Consider the following 20,620-nt stretch of genomic DNA (forward strand, 5'->3'; position numbering starts at 1 on the left):
ACGCACACATCATTCAAAAGTCTTGGTTATTCATCTAACTAACTAGGTGATTGGTAGTAGCTCTATGTATGTACATATGTTGGTTTTCGTCTAGAAGGTATGATTTGTGCAACGCTCACTCGTCCAGAAACTATGCTGTTGTCCATCCAACTAATACCAGACCGCCTTTAAATTAGGGGTCAACACAGCGTAAAGCCTCTATTTGGAGAAAGCTCTTGAACTTCGAACCAAACAGTTTAATCAGGGGTTCCGTATCTGGCTCCAAAGGAAATGGGAGTGATAGTTCGGGTGGAGGAAGTTCTGATGAAGAACTACTTGGCGAAGAGCCACCACTGCTGTCATTGTCCCCTGCCTTCTTGCGTCGAGACATGGGCTTATGGAAGACATCGCGGCCTGTTCGAATTGGTCCATCTGGAGTTGCTGGTGTGATTTTACTCTGGTCCACTAGTGCTTGCCATGAAGCCATGTATGACGTGGGGCCGCCCATACTGTCCAAAATTTGAGCACTTGACATGCTTTTTACATCGGGCCTTTGTAAATTTGGATCGCTAATGGTGATGAGATATTCCACGTACTGATCCAACACACCGATAACGCGTTTTTTATCCGGGTCTTGAAGCTCAGAGAACATTTGGTCAATGAGGCTATGAATCTTGGATAAGCGATAGGGTTCTTTTCCGTCTGTCATAATCTTTTGTCGGAATTCGGGAATGATGCTCTCTAGGTAATCTTTGTAGATGTCACAAACAGGCTCACATCTGCTGATGGCGTCGTGTAGCCAGTTGTACAATGCGCCCTTGTGCTTCATAAAAAGCTCAACAAAATCCTCAACGGTAGCTCGACTGCCTCCCTTCTTCGGAGTGCACGTAGACAGGAAATCAGAGACAAAGGCTTCTACAGCAGAAAGATGATTACTGAGGTCGACTTTAGAGTGGAGGTCTCGGATGATAGGGTCATAAGCTAGGATAGCGTCCCTAACTGCTTCCGTCACGAGGTCTGGTGTCTGTTTGCAGAGTATCGAAACAATGTTTTCGCGATCTTGAACCATGAGTCTGGCTCCGTAGAGTTGCATGCAAATCTCATTCTGTTCTTCAGAAAGGCCCTCACGAGAGAGTATGGCAGCGTCCTGGACCTCCAAAATTGCTTTGATTATGGAAATTGATTTAGCAATGCTGGTTTGTCGAACGGCTTCGTGAACCTCGCGTGGGGCCTCCATAAAGTCTTTTATGGCCTGAACTTGGAACTCTGATATTTGGTTGGATTTTTCAAGCATATCAATGGTACGATTAGCTTCACCAGAGTCCCATAGCATAACTGTGCTTATAATTCTAAAGCTTGGGTTAGCAAACATAATATTGGCGCCAGTTCGGTGGATGCAAAAGGAAACTCACCTTTGCAGTAGATTCATGCCTTCCTCAGCACCTTGCGTGAGGCCTAGCCAATTTGAGACAGAGCCTAAACTAAGCTTTGAGAGAAGTAGTCTGGCCATTCCACTGACCATCGTAGCTGCATTTCCCATTCGCAAGATTTGTCGAATCATGGCGTACGGGATAAGCTTGTTCCCGGCATCAAGAAGCTCAATGACAAATGGGCCCTCGGGTGAAATGATGAATGCGTGATGCAGGAAGGTCGCAAGACTGGGGAACTAAGTCAGTACTTGGAACATCATGGTCTTTTTACGTGTGGAATAGACCTACTTGATAATGGCATATTCAACAGCGCCCCCAACAAGCGGGATTTTACTCTCTAAATCGGGAGACTCCTTGAGTTCCTTGCAGGCTTGGTCGATGAAATCGCCGTACACAACATCTTCCATGACCTTGTTCCAGTCCTGGGCTAGCCTTGAGACACGAGCAGCCTGATTGCCATTGCCATCAACGGAGTCTCTGTGTGCTGAGTCTGAACTCTTGATCTTGCGCAGTCCAGCAAGATAACCACGGGCAAATGCTTCGATTACTGCAGATGCGGCAGTTGACAATGTCCGGCGACTGCCCATAGCCCCTTGATCGTAGCTTTCAGAGAGCTCAGCTTGGCCAAACTTGGAGACAATCCCCTGAACGCATCTAGACCAAAACGTTGATGGCAGGTTTTTTAGGCCAGGGATCGGCAACACAAAGGTTACGGACAGCATCTGAAGTAATGGATCGGAGCTTGGACGATTCCTGTGCACCTCGGGAGGATCAACGGCTTCATCCTGTGATTTCTCATCATTGCTGTCTTCAAAGGCGAATGGATATCCGGCTGTAGCAATGGTTTTAGGGTCAGAAAAGGCTGATATCTCTGAATAGGTCTCACTATGCACCAAAACGTAGAAGAGCGCATGTAGCTGTTCATCTGTGAGTGCCAAAGCCCTCTCATCCTCGTTAGTAGACGCCATGTTGGCGGTACGTGACAGATACCAGTATCAACAAAGTTAGACAGGTCAAAAACTTGGTTGATCTTGCGCTTTGAGCAAAAAATGAGGCTCAGGGGAGGGCGATGATGACGCAGATGGCGGTGGTGATGATGACGACACAAAACTCTGAGCGAGTCAAAGGAAGCGAGGAGCAAAAGAACAGATAAAAAGAGTAAGGCAGAAATGATGGACACGTTGCGCGCGAAGGATAAGCAAACAGGTCGTGCTGGAACGGTAGTTACCCTGTGGTCAGTTTTCAATGAGACAATTGCGTCGCATGAATACCTCAAGAGCTTCAGGAATCTGAAAACATCAAGACGACAGTTACAGGCAAAGCGGAAAGACCCAAACGAGGCGGAATAACAGGGTAGCCAAAAGCGGAAGTGGTGTGGATGTACAAGTACTTGCAAATTATTGCTTTCATCCTAGTAATTGAATGTGAAACTTAGGGATGTATGTACTTGCGCTTGTACTTGTACTTGTCCAAGCATTGCTTGAGGCACTGCCGCAGCTCCTTGACTAATCGACAGGAAGCCTCATGTTGACCCCTAAGCCTATTGTTGCTCGGCACGCCTGGAAAATCACAGTACATAGCTACATATCTTTTTGACGCCTGGTCATCACCGCTCTCAGATTACGGAAGCTATGCGTCCCATTTTCGGGATGTGCGGGTGGAATGGACTAATGCGCCCTTGACAGCCCAGCCATGTCGATCGAATGCAACATTTGTGCACTTCCTTGGCTGAATGAAGTAAAGCAAGCCCCTGGGGTACCTGACATTCGCACGCTTCAACCATTATAATCAAACATGGGCACTGTTGGGGAGGGAGCCAAGTTCTTATAGTACCATGACATCATCTGAAGGTGTTGTGCAGCAAATGCAGAGTTCTTCTTATGGCAGTACCTCTAACTGTGTAACTATGTACGTGAAGATGTGAAAATGCCCAACTACTGACTGAGTGGCAATGACTAACCACCAATTGTCAGAAGTGCATTATATGCACCTTGACGAAGGCTCCCGCGTTCTATGGCCCAACTACGCTTGAGCGTAGAATCATCTCATAAGTAGCATAAATATCTTGTGTTTTTATAAATGTCTTCTCTTTCTATGACTTTGAAGTACTCATTGATGCTGTTTGGGGTGCTGTAGGCAATGCCGGTGGTCTCTCTGGACCATAGGTAGGTCTTTCTGTCGCACACTGTGTGGGGGGAGACGGACTCGACCCTTTCCGATATTCTGCGGCGTCAGACTCGGCGTCTGAAGTGTGATATCCATCATCGCTATTCTCAGCCCCAGAGTCTTCGCTGTTGTCATCAGATTCGTTGCGGTGGTGGTTGTGGCCCTTCCCATTGGTGTAGCCGTTCTTCTGATCACTTGAACATATCTCAGTTCCATTGGAAGCGCCATGGGGTGTAGTTTCTGGCCCCGAGCCTGACGCTTGCGCGCGCCAATCTTCGCGCTCTCCCGCCATCTGGAGGAGACTCTCGTCGCTGGCGCGCTGCTTACGCTTGAGGTTCTTGTTTTCTCTTTCCAGAACTCGGTTACGCTTAGACATGTCCTCGATCTCTCTTCGGAATGTAGTAAAAAGCTCGTTGCTATTGGTGAGAGTATCTTCAACCTAGCATGAAGGTAGAGCCGCCATGCCCAAATGTATTAGCCTGTTGGTCCATGAACTTTCAGAGCGCCATATTCCTCGAGTAGAAGCTGTACCTGTTTGAACTTTTCCGCGTATCGATTCACTTGTGATCGAAGCTCAGCATCGCTGGAGCTCAGGCCCTGAACTTGGATTTGTAGTTGACGGCCTTTAACAACTTCTTCCTCTGCAATTCTCTTTTGCGCCTCAAATCGGGCCATGTTATACTGCACTTCAAGTTCCTTGGTGCGTAGTTGTGCCTGGAAATGCAGATCCCGCAGCTCGTACTGCTCGATGAGAGTTTTGAATCGTTGCCGGAATCTGAGGACAAGCGTCATGTCAACAACTATCACCAGACCTGCTGTGATATATGAGAGCTGGTATGGCTTGGAAACTTACAGTTCTTCTACTGACACGTCAACGACTTCTTGGCGCGGATTATCCTTTTCTTTTTGGTACCCTTCTAGTTTGCCCAAGACCGATTCCATTCTCAAGTCATGCGCTTTCGTGGTTCGCGCCAGACTATCCTGGAGTGTCTTGTTCTCATTCTGTAATGTTTTTTATAGTTAGTATCTGTAAGCCAGGAGTTTTCTGCTCTCTCGAACACGCAAGTCGCCCACTTACTTTGAGCTTGTTGTTGTCTTTTTGTAACTCACGACAAAGTTTTTCCAGCTTTTCCTTCAACTGATTGGTCTTCCCAAGTTCGGTGATTTTTGCGTCCTTGTCTTTCTGCAAAGCATCTCCGCGTTTCTTGTTTTTCGTATTTTCCTTTTCCATACGACGTAGATCTGCCATAAGTTCGCTAGCTCGACGGAGAAGAAGATCGATCTTTTGTAACTCATCCAGTTTCGAAATTTGTTGGACCAGATCTCTGTTAGCACGTTTGACCTCTCGTTCTGGATAGGGTTGCTGTTAGCATTGGCTTATATTCCTTTACTACACCTGAGAGACATGGAAGGTGGCCTTTCGAGGCAGAATTCAGAGGGTATAGCATTATCATACCAATCTCGGCCTCTTGATCTTTGTCACTAGCAGCTTCACGCTCTAGCTGGTTGATCTTGGCTTCCAGTAAACGTGTAGTACTATCACTCGCATCGATTGGCTTCTTATTCTTGCCCTTTCGGGTTATCGCGCCTGTGTCATGACCATTGGTGGAGCTCATCTTGCTTCAAGTTGATCGGTCACGATGGACCTAGATGCCGTCATCAACACTGTTATTAGCACAGTCGGGAGTGTCAACAGGCCAGGTGTTCGCGGGAAGGTAGGTGGCGCAAGGGTAATCAGAGCAGATGCTATTGTTGGCGTCTCGGCTGGTCGGTTCGACGGGTTGTATGTGTGTGCTGTTTGAAGCAAGTGTTTGATATGTTTGCGCGAGTGGGAGGATAGTTGCGAGGGGTCGAGCAAAGAGTTGCGATTTTTGAGCCAGTACTCGGCTCACTACTGAGCAAGTACGTTGCTCGGCTATTTTCTTCGTATATACAAAATTTTTAAAGCCAGCAACATCTAGATCTGGATGTGATGCGAGATTTGCATATAGGGTTCCGGCCTATCGAGTTGCCAATTGCCAGCCGGAGGCTATCTGTATGTATTGTTCGGTTTCGTTTTCGGCTGATTACTGCCACACAACTCAGGATTGCCGAATGGTTCAGGAACACGATACAGTGAGTGGAGGTTTGGAGAAAGCAGCGGGTAGCCAATATGGTGGTGTGGACGGAGATGCGGAGCCTTTGGTTTCAGCGAGACAACAGCAACAATTGAGGGTCGTCGATTTATGGATTGGATGTGGAAAATTCGGGACGTAAGTGAAGAGGCTGCCGGCCAAGGATGTTCCTACATACAATAATTCCTTCGGGTTAGCAAAGGCAAGTCATGACCCATTACTGTGAGTGGGTTAGGTACTCGAGACGTGTTGGTTCTTACCGTGTGTATGACTTCAACTGCAACAAGCTAACTAGTGTTTTCTCTAGATAAACAATATTGTGATATTTTCAGTGTTCAAGCTCAGTTAATGCGTAGCCATATAACCGTTGGAGCTTGGCCATGAAGTTGCATCGAATGAAAATGAGTATGAATGTACATGTGTACAGACGCAGTCTTTCTTGCTTCACTGGTGTCGGTTTAGGGTTAATGTTTACATCATAGCCAAGAAAAGTTTAAGCGACCATGACCCGATTTTCAAAGCTTGGGATTAATAAGACGCATGAGATCAAGTCTCAACAGCCTTGTTCGTCACCAACCTGGTATATTGTAGCAACCAACCTCTCTTGTCTTTGCAACCCTTTGTACTGAATCATTGTTGCCCTCATTGTTTAGCAACTGACGGCCTCGATACTAGACAGACTGCCCGAAAGATACTATGTTGCGCAATAGCGTCAAGGCCATTGGCCGGCGCAATTTCGCGTCTGTAGCTCAGCACCCGGCCATTGGCGAAAAGATCAATGGGTTTACTCTACTGCGATCGAAGCGCGTCCCCGAGCTAGAGCTTACTGCAATTCACCTCAAACACGACAAGACTGGCGCCGACTATCTTCACATCCAGCGCGAGGACAGCAACAATGTCTTCTCTATCGGGTTCAAAACCAATCCTCCTGATGATACCGGCATTCCGCATATCCTCGAACATACTACGCTCTGTGGCAGTGAAAAGTGAGTCAGGCCTTGAGCGTGTTGGTTATGCTGTCGCCAGCTCGAATCTAACATCTTGTGTCTTAGATACCCCGTGCGGGATCCCTTCTTCAAAATGTTACCTCGCTCTCTATCGAACTTCATGAACGCCTTCACTGCCTTTGATTACACGTATTATCCCTTCGCGACTACGAATAAACAAGATTTCAAGAATCTCATGTCGGTCTATCTCGACGCGACGCTAAATCCCCTGCTCAAGGAGACGGATTTCACGCAGGAGGGGTGGCGCATTGGACCCGAGAATCCCCAGGCGAAGGCTGGAGAAGAGGGCGGCAAGCTAGTATTCAAGGGTGTCGTGTATAACGAGATGAAGGGTCAGATGTCCGATGCTAGTTACCTATACTACATCCGCTTCAAGGATTACATCCACCCTTCTATTCACAACTCCGGCGGTGACCCCGAGAAAATCACGGATCTTACCTACGAACAACTCAAGGCTTTCCATGCTCGCAACTATCACCCCAGCAATGCCAAATTTTTCACGTACGGGGACTTTCCCCTCGAGGATCATTTGGAGCAGATTGATGAGCAGCTTTCCTACTTCCAACCCGAGCCAAGATCTCTCGAAATCAAGAACCCGATCGATTTGTCATCGGGACCCCAAGAGGTAGTTTTGCCTGGACCTATGGACCCTCTGGTCCCCGAGGACAAGCAGTTCAAGAGCTCTGTTACTTGGATCATGGGCGATGTTCATGATGGTGTTGAGGCTTTCGCTCTTTCACTCATGACAAACCTTCTTATGGATGGCTATGGATCTCCTTTGTACAAGGGACTGATAGAAAATGGCCTTGGAGTTGACTGGAGCCCCAACTCTGGCTACAGCCGTGCTGGAAGTCGCAACATGTTCTCAGTTGGTCTCACTGGCTTGAAAAAAGAAGATGTTCCTCAGCTCAAAGTTCGCATCCAAGAAATATTCAGAGAAGCCAAGAAGGCTGGGTTTGACAAGAACAAGATCGATGGTATTATGCACCAGTTGGAACTGTCTCTAAAGCACAAGACAGCTAGCTTTGGTACTGGCCTCTTGTCCAAGGTTTTCTCCCGCTGGTTTGCCGGCATAGATCCCTTTGAGACCCTGAAGTGGAATGAAATTGTCGATGCAATCCAAGCCAATCTAGCCAAAGGCAATTATCTCGAAGGCCTGCTAGAAAAATATTTGTTGAATGACAACACTCTTACCTTCACGATGGAGCCCTCTGCGAACTTCGCTGATGAGCTTATGAAGGAGGAGCAAACTCGCCTGAGCAACAAGATTGAAGAATCTGTCCGGAGCCTCGGTGGCGAGGAGAACGCACGCAAGCAATTCGAAAAGCGGGAGCTGGAGCTTCTAGAACAACAGAACCAGGTTCAGGATCTTAGTGCCCTGCCCACTGTTTACGTTAAGGATATCCCGCGCTCAAAGGAGGCACCTGTTCTCTCCGATGACATGGTGTCTGGAGTTGCAACGCAGTGGAGAGAAGCCCCTACCAATGGAATAACCTACTTCCGTGCTATCATGGAGGTAAATAACCTTCCAGAAGAATTGCGTCGTCTCCTGCCCCTGTTGACGGAATGCATGGGCCGTCTTGGTACCCATGAACTCTCAACCGAAGAGTTTGAAGACCTAGTCAAGCTTCAGACCGGTGGGATTTCTCTAGGATACCATTCTACTCCGTCTCCTACCGAATTCAAGTCCGCCAAGGAGGGTGTTATCCTCACTGGTATGGCCCTTGATCGCAACATTCCCGCCATGTTCAGTCTCTTTGAGAAGTTCCTTCGTGACACCAACTTTGAGCGCGAGGACGCGCCTAAGATCATTTCGCAGCTTCTGCAGTCTTCTGCCGACGGTGTGGTGAATGATATTGCTTCGGTCGGTCACCGCTATGCTTACGGCTACGCCGAGTCAGGAGCCACCCGCAATGGATGGCTCTCGCAGCAAGTTGAAGGTCTTGCACAAGTTGAGCTTATGACGTCTCTGGCCCGCAGTATTCAGCCAGAATGGTCTAGTGTCAAGGGTCTTATTGAGCAATTGAAGACCCTTCGCAACACGATTCTTGACGCGGGTAACATGCGGGTATCTATTACATGCGATGCCGAGAGTGTTTCTGCCAACCGTGATTCTCTCACGAAGTTCCTTGCCTCTTTTTCCAGTGGGCTAAATGGATCACAAAATCAGCTCTTTGGCTTTGATGGCCAGCCCCTGTCACTCGCTACCAAGACCTTCTTCCCTCTTCCTTACCAGGTCTTTTACGGAGGCATGTCATTGCCTACCGTTTCTTACACCAACCCCGAAACTGCTCCGCTCGAGATTCTAGCCAAACTCTTGAGTGACAAACATCTTCATCAGGAGATTCGTGAAAAGGGAGGTGCCTACGGTGGCGGTGCTTACTTCTCTGGGCTTAATGGCATTTTTGGATTCTACTCCTACCGTGACCCCAACCCCCAGAACACGCTCTCGATCATGAACAAGGCCGGTGAATGGGCGGTCAATCGGGACTGGACAGCTAGCGATCTGGACGAAGCCAAGATTTCTGTCTTTAAGAGTCTAGATGCCCCCAAGTCGGTCAACCAGATTGGCCTGGGGCGCTTCCTGAGCGGAGTTAACCATGACATGATGGAGATCCGTCGCCAGCAGCTGCTTGATGTGACCAAGGAACAGGTGCAGAGCGTGGCCCAGAAGTATATCGTCGAGGGCATTGCTGCAAACGTACACCGTGTTGCCTTCCTTGGCCCCAAGCAATCTTGGATCGACGACTCGTGGAATGTACGGGATATGGGCAGCAGCTCATAGGACTATGCAGTGCGACACGAACGTCGAACAGGCTGCTTGGAAAGGCCAGATATACCCTACTCCCTCCCCCTTTTTTCTTCCCTCTTTGTACAACACTTCTGTTATGATTTATCGACTTGATATAGACTCTTTGTCTAAAATCGTCTTCACAGCTCAAAAAGCTAGACAGCAGCGTGATTATATCTGCGCTTTGTGCTGGCTTCTTTGGCTCATGCATGATTATTGCGGTGCTATTTGCTTTGTAGACAGGCAATCCTAGTGGTTATATACCTCGCTTTGATTTCTTTCCTCTATCCTTATTCCCCCTTCTCCCCTCTGGTAAACGGGTGCTATATGTGACTTATAACCCCCTTGTATGAAGCGTTAGGAACATGATACGTCTCCTGGCTCTATTTCCCATGGCCTTGAGATCACAAAAAGACGCAAGAGTGATTCTTCAAAGTGGCGACTGCCGCCAATCACAAGCAGTTTCGGTTGAAGAAAAAGATGGCGGATGTGATCGGTCCGGTCTCAAGACAAGAGCAGGATTAGAGCAGGCGCGTGACAGCTCGGTTGTTAACTCGGCGTTTTCCGTGTTACTCGTGCCATGCACATGGTGTGTTCCTAACCGGTGAGCAACATCCCCGTGTGATACGGGCTGCCACTGCTTGTGCTAACTGCTGTCTGGCGGCTTGGACTTGTTTCTCTTCAACATTTTTTCCCGACGAGGCCGGTGACGGGTTGGCACAGTTCTTCACTTTGAGGCGTACAGGGCTCGCTATCAGACCTGATGACTACGAGATTCTCAGTCATCGGACTAAAGCGATGTCTACATTATATATAGGTGGCGTAACGTCTGAATGGATTTTTGGGTATGAGGATAATATGCCTCAAAACGCTGAAATGAGGCTTGGTAGTCCTCCTTATAAATCACTAAGCACAAAGGCAAAACAAGTATTCTCAAATGTATGCTGCTTGTCAGTATGCCGTCAAGATATTAGGGGTTGGCAAACGGCGGTTGTGTCTAATGACTGTGCATTGTTTGGCTCTTCCTGATTTGTGGAACACCAGGTCAGAGAACATGCAGTCCAGGCTGATCTGGAAAGGGGAAAAATGAAGCCTCTTCAAATTGCATGTGGCCAAGTTCGATCAAGACTGGCGGGCGCACCCGTGATGTGTTGCAGGGGGTGCAAATGCATCTATCAGGGCGAATATTCGTAAAGACGCACAAGTACACATGCATGTAAGACGTGTGTGTTGTTCACTCACTCACGAGCTAGCGGCGACGGTGAGGGATGGCTTTTTGGGTGAGTGGTTTCATTGCTCGTGTCTTGCGATTACCAAATGGCAAATCCGATTGGCGTTCGCTTCGCAAAAGCATGAACCCTCATGTCGGCACTGGCAGAGGCGGAGGCTGACTGAGGAGTCATCGTTTGCGCAGGCAGCATTCGTGTGTGAGCGGAGGCCAAAACCAGATGTCAAAGACTTGGATGGATACATGGCACAACACTCGAACACACGCAATGTGATGTGTCAAAATTCTTCGGGGACTCTCTGGTTCTCGGCTGTAGCAGCACTGTTCTTGTGATGTTCCACGCGCGCAGTTCTTCTTGCGCAGAATGAACCGGGCGGTCTCCCCTCAACATGAAAGGGGAGGACGATGAGGATACGGAGCGGTGTTCTCCCGGTATTAAAAACATGAGCAGGCAGCAAAAGCATAGCTAGACAAGCTCGAATGGCAGCTCTGCTATGAGCTACGAGCACCTGGATGCTGAGGCATATACCAGCGTAGCAAATTTGCAGGTACAAGTCGCTAGGGCACTAGGAACAAGCCGGAGAGGGCGGATATTTGCCCTCAATTAAGTTTCTGATTGGCAAGTTTTGGGCCAGTGCATGATCCAAGGGCCAAAAGCTCAGAAGTATCTGGGATGAGATGCTTCGGTAAAGAAGGGAAGAGGCAACAGAATAGAAATAGAGCCCAGGTAAGAATGGAGTCTGTGATCTGCACAAGTTCAGCGAGTCTGGTGGCAGGCTTGAACCGGTGCCCAAGTTGGTCATCCAGTCGAATCATGTGAATTATTATGGCTACAGCCGTATACAAACCACCTTGCGTATGGGTTTTAATGATGCAGAAGCGAACGAGGAGGAATTTTGACGTCCCATCCTACGCTGCGAGGCGATCTGTATAGAAGCGGGGAAGAACACACATGAGGAAATAAAAGGGTCTGATGATTGAAAAATAAAAAGTCGGCGGGAAAATTCGGAAATGACTAAGCAGCACGATTGGGGCTACGAGTCAGCACAATAGACGAGCAGCAGGCGGTGGTTATTCTGGTCGGTAGGAATAGCGGCATGCGGAAGCGGAGCAACAATGAGGACGTGAGCATTGGCAGGGGCGGGTTGGCCACACTAGACGAATAACTGCGAGTGTTATTCGGCGAAGCTTTTATTTGGGCGGACAGCAGGGCAAGCTGGCAGATTTTGTATGCGTTAATGTGTCGTGTATGAATGTACGTACACATGTAACCATGTAGTTTTATATGTGTGGGTGTGCTTGAATGCATGAAATGCAATGCATGGTAACTTTGTACCTGGAAGTGGATCCTTCGTGTCACGCCCCACCAGCAAACCGTGGTCTGGCACGGGCAGGCCCTGTGCCAAAGTTGAACGATGCTGTCCACGGGTGCGTGCAGCAGTGTGCAATGTGATGATTCATAGTATAAAAAAAACGCTTGTTCTAAACAAAGGGACGTGGTTAACCAGCTCGTCGAAGTGAGTGCGCTGGGCTGGGCTGAGGCATGGTGCTGGTCCCTGGCCTTTCAACGCTGACAGCATCATTGTAGTGCTGCGGTGGGCCTCAAATCTAGACCGCAGTTATGTCTGGGTGGCTGCGATCTGATTGCGCTGTCTGCAACGTACATACTTTGGCGCTTTATGTGTGATATCAGCACCCGCCTGTGGTGGCAACCGCACCCGCGGAGACTCTGTGTATGTCTGGAGAACCTTTTGCCTCTGTCCACTGGTTGCAAACATAAACATAACATGACCAATTATAGAGCCAACAGGGTCCATGGCAAGATGAAGGATCAACGTTTTCGGTGTTCAAGATCGTGGCTGCTGGCGGAGTTGGCATCACGGGAAGTGAGCATGCCAAACCGAGTTGGCCAGCCATGTGGGACATTGCATGCGCTGTGATGGGATGTGGCTGCTGCGGCTCTTGACAGCCGCCCATCTGTCTGGGTGTTCATGTGCGGCAATCATGAGCGTACATTGCCACATCAGAGAGCATGTCTAGGCGCTGTTAACTAGGGAAAAGAAAACATTTCGGTATTGCCAGCCTGTCGGTGTCCAGACGCTGTAGAAGCCCGCGGCAGACTCATATGCCCTTCTATCGGCCCTTTTGCCGGGGCAAGCCAGCGCTGTGTCTTCAGCGTCTTTAGGGACACTCGCGCCTGTAGTACCCCCTCCGGTCCAGCACCTACCGAAGCACAGACCGGCCAGCAGGAACTAATGCCACCTCCTACTGGGCCCCACTCCACAGGCCCTGACTTTTTTTTCTGCTTTTTTTGCTTCCTCCTCGAATGGCCCGTTAGCCGGTTGTAGACAACTCCAGCCAATATAAAGCTTTGGCTGCCGCTCCTAACATCCAAATCCACCCGGCTCCATCACCCTCTTCCCCCCTTTCGACTTCTTGCTCGTCGCTCTAGCTTCCCTTTTATTTTTCTTGCACCCCGCAACCACCACTTTTACTTCGCTTTTGCTGTTCATCTTACAGCATCCTGACTCAAGGTAAGATGATCCAATACCGCCGTTGCCCGTCTACCTCGACGAGAGGGCAGAGGAAAACTCTGCAATGCTTGTGATGCTATGCCCCGGAATTCCGAATCCTCAAACCGGGGTTCTTCTACAGCACTCGCCTCTCCTTTCCTCTCAATCTGGGCCTGGAACATCCACCGTCTGTCTCCTCCTAGCACCGCCTGCTAACAATCCCGTCTTGCTCAGACCCAGCGTCTCGTGCTAGCTCTGTACAACCCATTACCCTGTTGTCACGGTTTCTCGTGTACAACTTGTTCGACTAGCCTTTGGTCTTTTCAAAGGCATCTCTGCCCATCACGGCTTCTGCGGCCGTCGAATTGTTCGCTCCTCAACATTTCCATCTGCAGCACACTTTCCACATCGTTAACCTGGTGCCCCCTCCCTCGTCTGGACAAAAGTGATCTGAACGACGCGCTCATTCTTGATCTTTTGTTCTTCGGCAACGCTCCCCGCGACACCGTCCACCCCTTTCTCCTGCCGCATAGGAAGACTTCAGCGGTTCTTCCTCTAACCGAGGAAGAGTCGAGGAGGCCACGCCAGCTCACTCGGGGAACAGCAACTTATCGCTCTCGCCCACCCTAAAATAAACTTTGACGAACGTCTTTCAAGACAATCCTCTTCACTTTGCCATACAGAAATTCATCATCTCTGTTGGTTTTTTACTTAGCTCGTCTTATTTACACGTATAAGGAGCTACAAACACCGTCATCTTCGTTCGCCCAAAGTTTCAACATCAACTTTTCCACGTCCTAACCCCCTCACCACCACCCCGATGGTTATGGCCGCTGCTGTTGATCACTACCCGTCCCAAATCGATCACCATGTGTTTATAAAACAACCTGGATTTGGCGACGCCGCCATCCCTAGCCCTTATAATTATGTGGCCCCGGATCACCGCACCACCTCCAAGCAGCTCATCAATGCTGCACTGACTGAGCGCGTCCTGCGCGTCGACCCTGAAAACTGCGAGGCCGGTGAAGAGGATACCTTTTTTGTTGCTGACCTTGGCGAGGTCTACCGTCAGCACATGCGTTGGAAGCGCAACCTTCCCCGCGTGAAGCCCTTTTATGGTTGGTTATTTTTATCCATCTTCACACCTACCAAGATATTTTATGAGTGACACTCACTAACACCGCACCCCTATACAGCTGTCAAGTGCAACCCTGACCCCACTCTCTTGCGACTTCTGGCTGAGCTGGGAACTGGTTTTGACTGCGCCTCCAAGGGCGAAATTGAACAAGTTCTTGACATGGGCGTTGATTCTAACCGCATCATTTTTGCCCAGCCTTGCAAGACTAACTCGTACCTGCGCTATGTTCGCGAAGCTGGCGTTAAACAGATGACTTTTGACAATGCCGATGAGCTCCGCAAGGTTGCGAAGCTGTTTCCTAGTGCCGAGCTGTTCCTCCGCATCATGACGGATGATACTTCTAGTCTTTGCCGTCTCAGCATGAAGTTTGGTGCGGCCATGGACACGACCCAGAGCCTTCTTGAAGAGGCTCGTGCTCTTGATCTCAACGTTGTTGGCGTCAGCTTCCATGTTGGCTCGGGTGCCTCGGACCCAATGGCCTTTTACCAGGCTGTCCGTGATGCCTACACTGTCTTTGAGCAAGGTCGCGCTCTCGGCTTCGACATGCAGACTCTGGATATTGGCGGTGGCTTCTGCACCGAGACCTTTGACCAGATGGCCGGTGTTCTGCGCGCTGCTCTGGATGAGTTTTTCCCCTCTGACAGCTCTGTGAACATTATTGCTGAGCCTGGTCGCTATTATGTTGCCAATGCCTTCACCATTGCTTGCAACATTATTGCTCGCCGCACTATTGACATGCCCGAGACTGGTGACAAGACTTTCATGGCCTACATCAACGACGGCATTTACGGCAATTTCTCGAGCATCATGTTCGACCATCAGCACCCTGTCGCTAAGATTCTGAGCGCCGGCGGTCAAGTTATTTACGACACCAAAGCTGCCGAAGCCTGCGACAAGCACGAGGGCGTGCAGTACTCTATCTGGGGACCTACCTGCGACGGCATCGATCGTATTACGGAGAGCATCCACTTCAAGCAGACTCTGGATGTCGGTGACTGGCTCTATTTTGAAAATATGGGAGCCTATACCAAGTGCTCTGCGACCAAGTTTAACGGCTTCACTAACGAGCACGACGTGATTTACGTGTGCAGTGAGCCTGGTGCCAGGGCCCTCTTGGGCAACTGAGAGTGAACCTCAACTCCAAATTTAGGGTGTAGCAACCCTGCGATATATATGTCTTGGCCGCGGGGGTCGCCTCTTAAAAAGTAGACGAGATTTTGTGGCGGGATATTACTACTGTTTTCGTTTTTTTTTCCTTCTTATGTACACAGGACTATATGTCTGATAATAAAACCCAAAAAAAGTTTGCTTCAAGCTACGTTTCTTTCAATATCTAGCAGCACCTAAAAACACAAACTACAGGCGTATGGACATACAATATGAAGGTTTCTAACATTGTGTAGTTAGCTAGTTAGTCAACTACATGGTTTGTGAATGTGCCCTTGGTTGCGTTGATGAACCCATGCCCCTTGCCATTATGTTGTGCCTTTCCCATTGTTCTCGGGCAGGCGAAGGTCCAGAACAGAAGGCTGGGTCAATTCGAGTTAGCACCAATGTGACAGCTAAGCCCGAAATAGCCCTGTCTTTGATACAAACAGCATCGTGATCTAGTCGCTGGTTGGACAGGGAAGCGATCCGGGTGGAGGACAATGGCATCAGAACTTACGATTGTCTGTGAAAGGAGACACAGAAACTCCTGCGTACACAACATAATGTAATGTATAAAGAGAGGGCGCCTGTCAGGAAGCTGTTGTATCTGGCCTCGGTCTGAGATTCTCACTCGTTGTCTATCCCAAGTGTGAATTATCTTCCTTTGCTTTTTTATGTACACAGAGGCTTTGACATCGTCTTACATGCCTGCCCTACTCCTCCGCTCTATTCTATCCCATCTCTTCTTGTGTGACTCGGCCAAGAAGCAGGGAGAAAGCTGCACGTCTGCTGGTTCTGACTTGCCGCGGTACTCGCAGACATTTACTCACGAGACGGTCTATCTCAAGTTCTAGATGTAAGTCGTAGCCTGGCTCGTTTCACCTTCATGCAGGCGTTCCTCGAGGACCCAGTTTTCCCGGTTCCGCTGTTCCGCCGCCTGGTCCCCAAGCCTGAAAGCTGCAGGGCCAGCAGGCTGTGGCACTTTTACCTTGGTAGCCCACAGCCCACAGCCCACAGCCAATCCCAGCAGGGCTCTTGTTGTGACCCTCAAGCCCAACACAGCTCTTCTATTTCTAGGCGATGGCCCAGGTCATCTGAGATGTGGACTCGTCCATATTGCCTCTTCACTGCTATTTCGAAACTCGATCTGACCAGATCATTCTCCCACAGCTTCGCCGTCGCCATCATCCATCACAGACGACGCTGTACGGTAAGTCAGCCGTAGCCAGCGGGCTTTCTATCCACCACTGAGACAGGTGTATGAAGGAGGGGCAGGAAAAACAGCCGCCAATGGAGTCCAAAGTGGAGCTGGCGCTGGTGCTGGAAGCCCCACCTCTTGAGCCCCATCCCCGCGGACTTTTGGGCTTTGGACTCACCGCTCGTAGACCATCGTCAAGGCCCTAAAGAACAGTAGACGGCTAACTATCCCGGCCGCTCGTTGCCTTCCGCGCAGATTTCCACCATGACTACCTCGACACCGCCCGAGGTTAAACTCCCCGCCCACTGGAAGCTGGTTGAGCGCTTTGACCTTGACTATGTCAAGAGCAGCATTACGCTGTACCGCTCCGAGCGCAGCGGCATGAGCGTCATTGTCAACGACCGCGTCGGGCCCAAAGTACACGGCGAGTTTGTTGTTGCCACTGAAATCTTCGACCACTCCGGTGCGCCGCACACCCTCGAGCATCTCATCTTCCTTGGCTCCCGCTCCTACCCCTTCAAGGGCCTTCTCGATAACCTGGCCGGTCGCGCCTACTCCACCACCAACGCATACACCGCCGTGGACCGCACCGTCTATACTCTCGAGACTGCGGGCTGGCAGGGCTTCGCTCAGATTCTGCCCATCTACCTGGAGCATGTCATGCTGCCGACCATAACCGACGAGGGATGCACTACAGAGGTGTGGCACATTAACGGCGAAGCCAATGACTCTGGTGTGGTGTACTCGGAAATGCAGGCCCTCGAGTTCCAGACCAATGAGCTCATCGACCAGGCCCAGCGCCGTTTACTGTACGACAAGAACATTGGCTACCGCTACGAGACTGGTGGTATGCCCGAGGAGCTGCGCCTGCTATCAAACGACCGTATCCGCCAGTTCCACCGCGACATGTACCAGCCCCGAAACCTGTGCCTCGTCATCTGCGGCACTGTCGACCATGACAACATGCTCCAAATTCTCGATGACTTCGAAAAGACCATTGAAAATGATATTCCTTCTCTCGATACGCCCTTCAAAAGGTATGGATGCTCTCTCTTGACTGACTCGTCTCCTTTGGCTTGTACTAACTAGTATATATAGACCCTGGGTGGACTCTGAGCAACCCAAACCCTTGGAAGAGTCTGTCTCTACCTTTGTGGAGTTCCCCGAAAAGGACGAATCAACCGGCGAGATCATCATTTCATGGCTGGGTCCCAGCTGCAATGATGCCCCGGCCATGACTGCCCTCAACGTTGTCTTTTCGTACCTCTGTGGCTCGTCAGCCTCTGTCATTGAAAATCAACTAGTTGAGAAAGAGCAGCTCAGCAGCAGCTGCGACATGTGGACCGAAGACCGTCTCAAGACCATGCTTGCTTTCCGTGCCAGTGGTGTTGCCACTGACATGCTTGGCGAGACCGAAGCCCGCATCTTCCAGTTGCTGAATGAAGTTGTTGAAAAGCCCCTTGATATGAAGTATTTGCACTCCCGTCTGCACTTTGAGAGGCGGTCTTCGATCTACAGCACCGAGGAGATTGTGGATTCCCTGTCTGAGCCTATTGTCCTTGACTTCGTTTATGGTTCCCGCGATGGGTCTACGCTCAAAGATCTGCAAAGTCTCAAGGCTTACGATGAAGTTTTGGCATGGAGCGAGGAAGAATGGCGCCAATTCATTAAGAAGTGGCTTGTTGACAACAAGCACGTTTCCATCAAGGCCATTCCTTCAGCCCAGCTTGTGAAAAAGATCAAGACTCAGGAAATTGAACGCATTGCCAAGCGCAAGAAGGATCTGGGCGAGGAAGAGCTCAAGAGACTTGCCAAAGTTGTCGAGGACGCCCAGAAGAAGAACAACCAGTCTGTGCCTCCCGAGGTTGTTAACAAGTTCCCTGTTCCTGGCACAGATGCCATCACACTTATCAAGTCAGAAACTGCCCGGTTAGGCCCCGCTCGTCAACTAGGTCTCCTTGCGAATGACGCTCAAACCTCGCTAGATAAGCTTGTTTCCAACCCTGATGATCCAAGTACCCCATTCTTCCAGTTTGAACAGGTCCCTAGTAGCTTTGTTCACGTCTACTTGCATTTCAGCACTGAAAATGTGCCTACCGAGCTGAAGCCGCTTCTGCGCATATTCCGTCACAACTTCTTCAACACCCCCATTATGCGGGATGGCAAGAGAATTGACTTTGAGGAGGTCATCAATGAGCTCGAGAACGACACTATCCGCTACAGCATCAAGCCGGCCCAGTCTCTGAGCGATCCCGAGGGCACGCGTCTCATGTTTGCTATTGAGCCCCACAAGTACGCTACTGCCATTCGCTGGGCTCAGGCATTCATGTTTGAGAGCATCTTTGACCAAGATCGCCTTCTGGCTGCTGTGGCCAAGATTTTGGCTGATCTGCCTGAGCAAAAGCGTGATGGTTATAGCATGACCAGCGAAGTCTCTCAAGCTATCCATTTCAAGCCCGAGTCTGCTCAACATGCCAACCGCCTCCTTGTTCAGAACGTCTACTACCGCCGCTTGAAAAAGTACCTCTTGACCCAGCCTGATACAGTCATCGACTGGCTTGAGAAGTTGCGCAAGAGCATGTTCGCATGGTCTACCACGCGTATCATGGTTATTGGTGACTTATCCAAGATCGGGAACCCGGTTGGTGCCTGGGAACTTCTAAAGGGCCTCAAGCGGACTGGTAATGAGGAGCTTGTCAAGATAAAGCCCCCTAACACCGTGCGATCGGAGGAGGGTGTCAACCCTGGCAAGTATGGTGCCGTCCTTGTGCCAATGCCTACGCTTGACAATAGCTACGGCTACTGCACTGCCGCTGGCTTCAAGGACTGGACTGATCCCCATCTTCCTGCTACCTATGTGGCTATCAGCTACCTGGAAGCCGTCGAGGGCCCCCTTTGGAATGCTGTTCGTGGTAAAGGTCTGGCCTACGGATGTGGCTTCTCACGTGATGTCGAGTCTGGTAACACCAAGTTCTACGTCTACCGGTCCCCTGATGTCACCAAGGCGCTCGAGGCGGCGCATGCTTCCATCAAGAGCATTGCTAGTGGTGCTGAGCCTATCACAAGCTTCCAGATGGAGGGCGCTATTTCGCAGCTGGTACACCAGTGGGTCAGCGAGCAGTCGACCATGACGGCTGCAGGTATCAACAACTTCACACTTGGTGTGGTGCAGGGCCTGCCTTACGACTGGACCCAGTCAATGCTCGCCAAAGTCCGTGCTGTGACACCGGATGATATGCGCAAGGCCATGATAGAGATTTTGATGCCTGTGTTCCAACCGGGCAAGAGTAACATTGTCATTACATGCAACCCTAACCTAACCGAGGTAAGTTATTACAGTCTTGTCGGGGCTTTTTGCTTTTTAGTATCTTTTTCACTCTGCACGTGTCTACTAACACATTCGTCATCTCTTTTTTAGACTCTCAAGGAAAGCCTCACCAAGCAAGGCTTTGCCAGTCGTGTCCAGCCTCTAGATGAGTTCCAGAGTGACTATGGTCTTAAGCCCTTGGGCCCTGAAGACGACGAAGATGACGAGGAAGACGAAGACGACGAGGAAGACGAAGACGACGATGATGAGGATGAGGATGAGGATGTTGTATCAGGCAACGAGTCTAGCTAAACATATTACTACTAGGACACTTTGATAGACATAATGCATTTACATTTGGGTGTTTTGCAAATTTGGGATACTCGATGGTTGGTTTATATGGTGTTATGTTAAGATTTCTTTAGACACATGCTCTTTAGTTATATCATTCATTGCCACCCTTTGCAGCTTTTCAACAGCTTCTCTTCCTTGATTCATATGGGCTGACTATTATTTATTCCTGTATTTCAACAGTGCGCCTGATGCAGAATCTTGAAAATGCAAAGAGTTTGACTGGCTAGTCAACTCATAATACATTAA

The 20,620-nt window shown here is 49.7% G+C and overlaps 5 protein-coding genes across 5 annotated transcripts; 3 read left to right on the top strand and 2 right to left on the bottom strand.

Annotated features, from left to right (window-relative positions):
• Window positions 1–172: 172 nt before the first annotated feature.
• BROUX77_000371 (uncharacterized protein) lies at window positions 173–2,377 on the bottom strand (the record flags this gene model as incomplete). The annotated part of the gene is made up of 3 exons (XM_073748389.1): window positions 173–1,328; window positions 1,392–1,637; window positions 1,698–2,377. 3 exons carry the CDS (start codon window positions 2,375–2,377, stop codon window positions 173–175), a joined length of 2,082 nt encoding a protein of 693 aa, XP_073608608.1.
• A 1,124-nt stretch (window positions 2,378–3,501) lies between these two features.
• On the bottom strand, window positions 3,502–5,191 carry BROUX77_000372 (uncharacterized protein; the record flags this gene model as incomplete). The annotated part of the gene is made up of 5 exons (XM_073748400.1): window positions 3,502–4,014; window positions 4,107–4,350; window positions 4,429–4,577; window positions 4,654–4,925; window positions 5,032–5,191. The coding sequence occupies 5 exons, from the start codon at window positions 5,189–5,191 to the stop codon at window positions 3,502–3,504; spliced, it is 1,338 nt and encodes a 445-aa protein (XP_073608609.1).
• A 1,194-nt stretch (window positions 5,192–6,385) lies between these two features.
• BROUX77_000373 (uncharacterized protein) lies at window positions 6,386–9,481 on the top strand (the record flags this gene model as incomplete). The annotated part of the gene is made up of 2 exons (XM_073748411.1): window positions 6,386–6,675; window positions 6,742–9,481. 2 exons carry the CDS (start codon window positions 6,386–6,388, stop codon window positions 9,479–9,481), a joined length of 3,030 nt encoding a protein of 1,009 aa, XP_073608610.1.
• A 4,567-nt stretch (window positions 9,482–14,048) lies between these two features.
• BROUX77_000374 (uncharacterized protein) lies at window positions 14,049–15,491 on the top strand (the record flags this gene model as incomplete). Its single annotated transcript, XM_073748422.1, has 2 exons — window positions 14,049–14,346; window positions 14,425–15,491. The coding sequence occupies 2 exons, from the start codon at window positions 14,049–14,051 to the stop codon at window positions 15,489–15,491; spliced, it is 1,365 nt and encodes a 454-aa protein (XP_073608611.1).
• A 1,486-nt stretch (window positions 15,492–16,977) lies between these two features.
• On the top strand, window positions 16,978–20,332 carry BROUX77_000375 (uncharacterized protein; the record flags this gene model as incomplete). The annotated part of the gene is made up of 3 exons (XM_073748433.1): window positions 16,978–17,750; window positions 17,812–20,038; window positions 20,132–20,332. 3 exons carry the CDS (start codon window positions 16,978–16,980, stop codon window positions 20,330–20,332), a joined length of 3,201 nt encoding a protein of 1,066 aa, XP_073608612.1.
• Window positions 20,333–20,620: the final 288 nt, after the last annotated feature.

Source organism: Berkeleyomyces rouxiae, assembly GCF_048999995.1.
Source record: "Berkeleyomyces rouxiae strain 22BRR77 chromosome Unknown BrBRR77_ptg000001l, whole genome shotgun sequence".
Lineage (NCBI taxonomy): Eukaryota > Fungi > Ascomycota > Sordariomycetes > Microascales > Ceratocystidaceae > Berkeleyomyces > Berkeleyomyces rouxiae.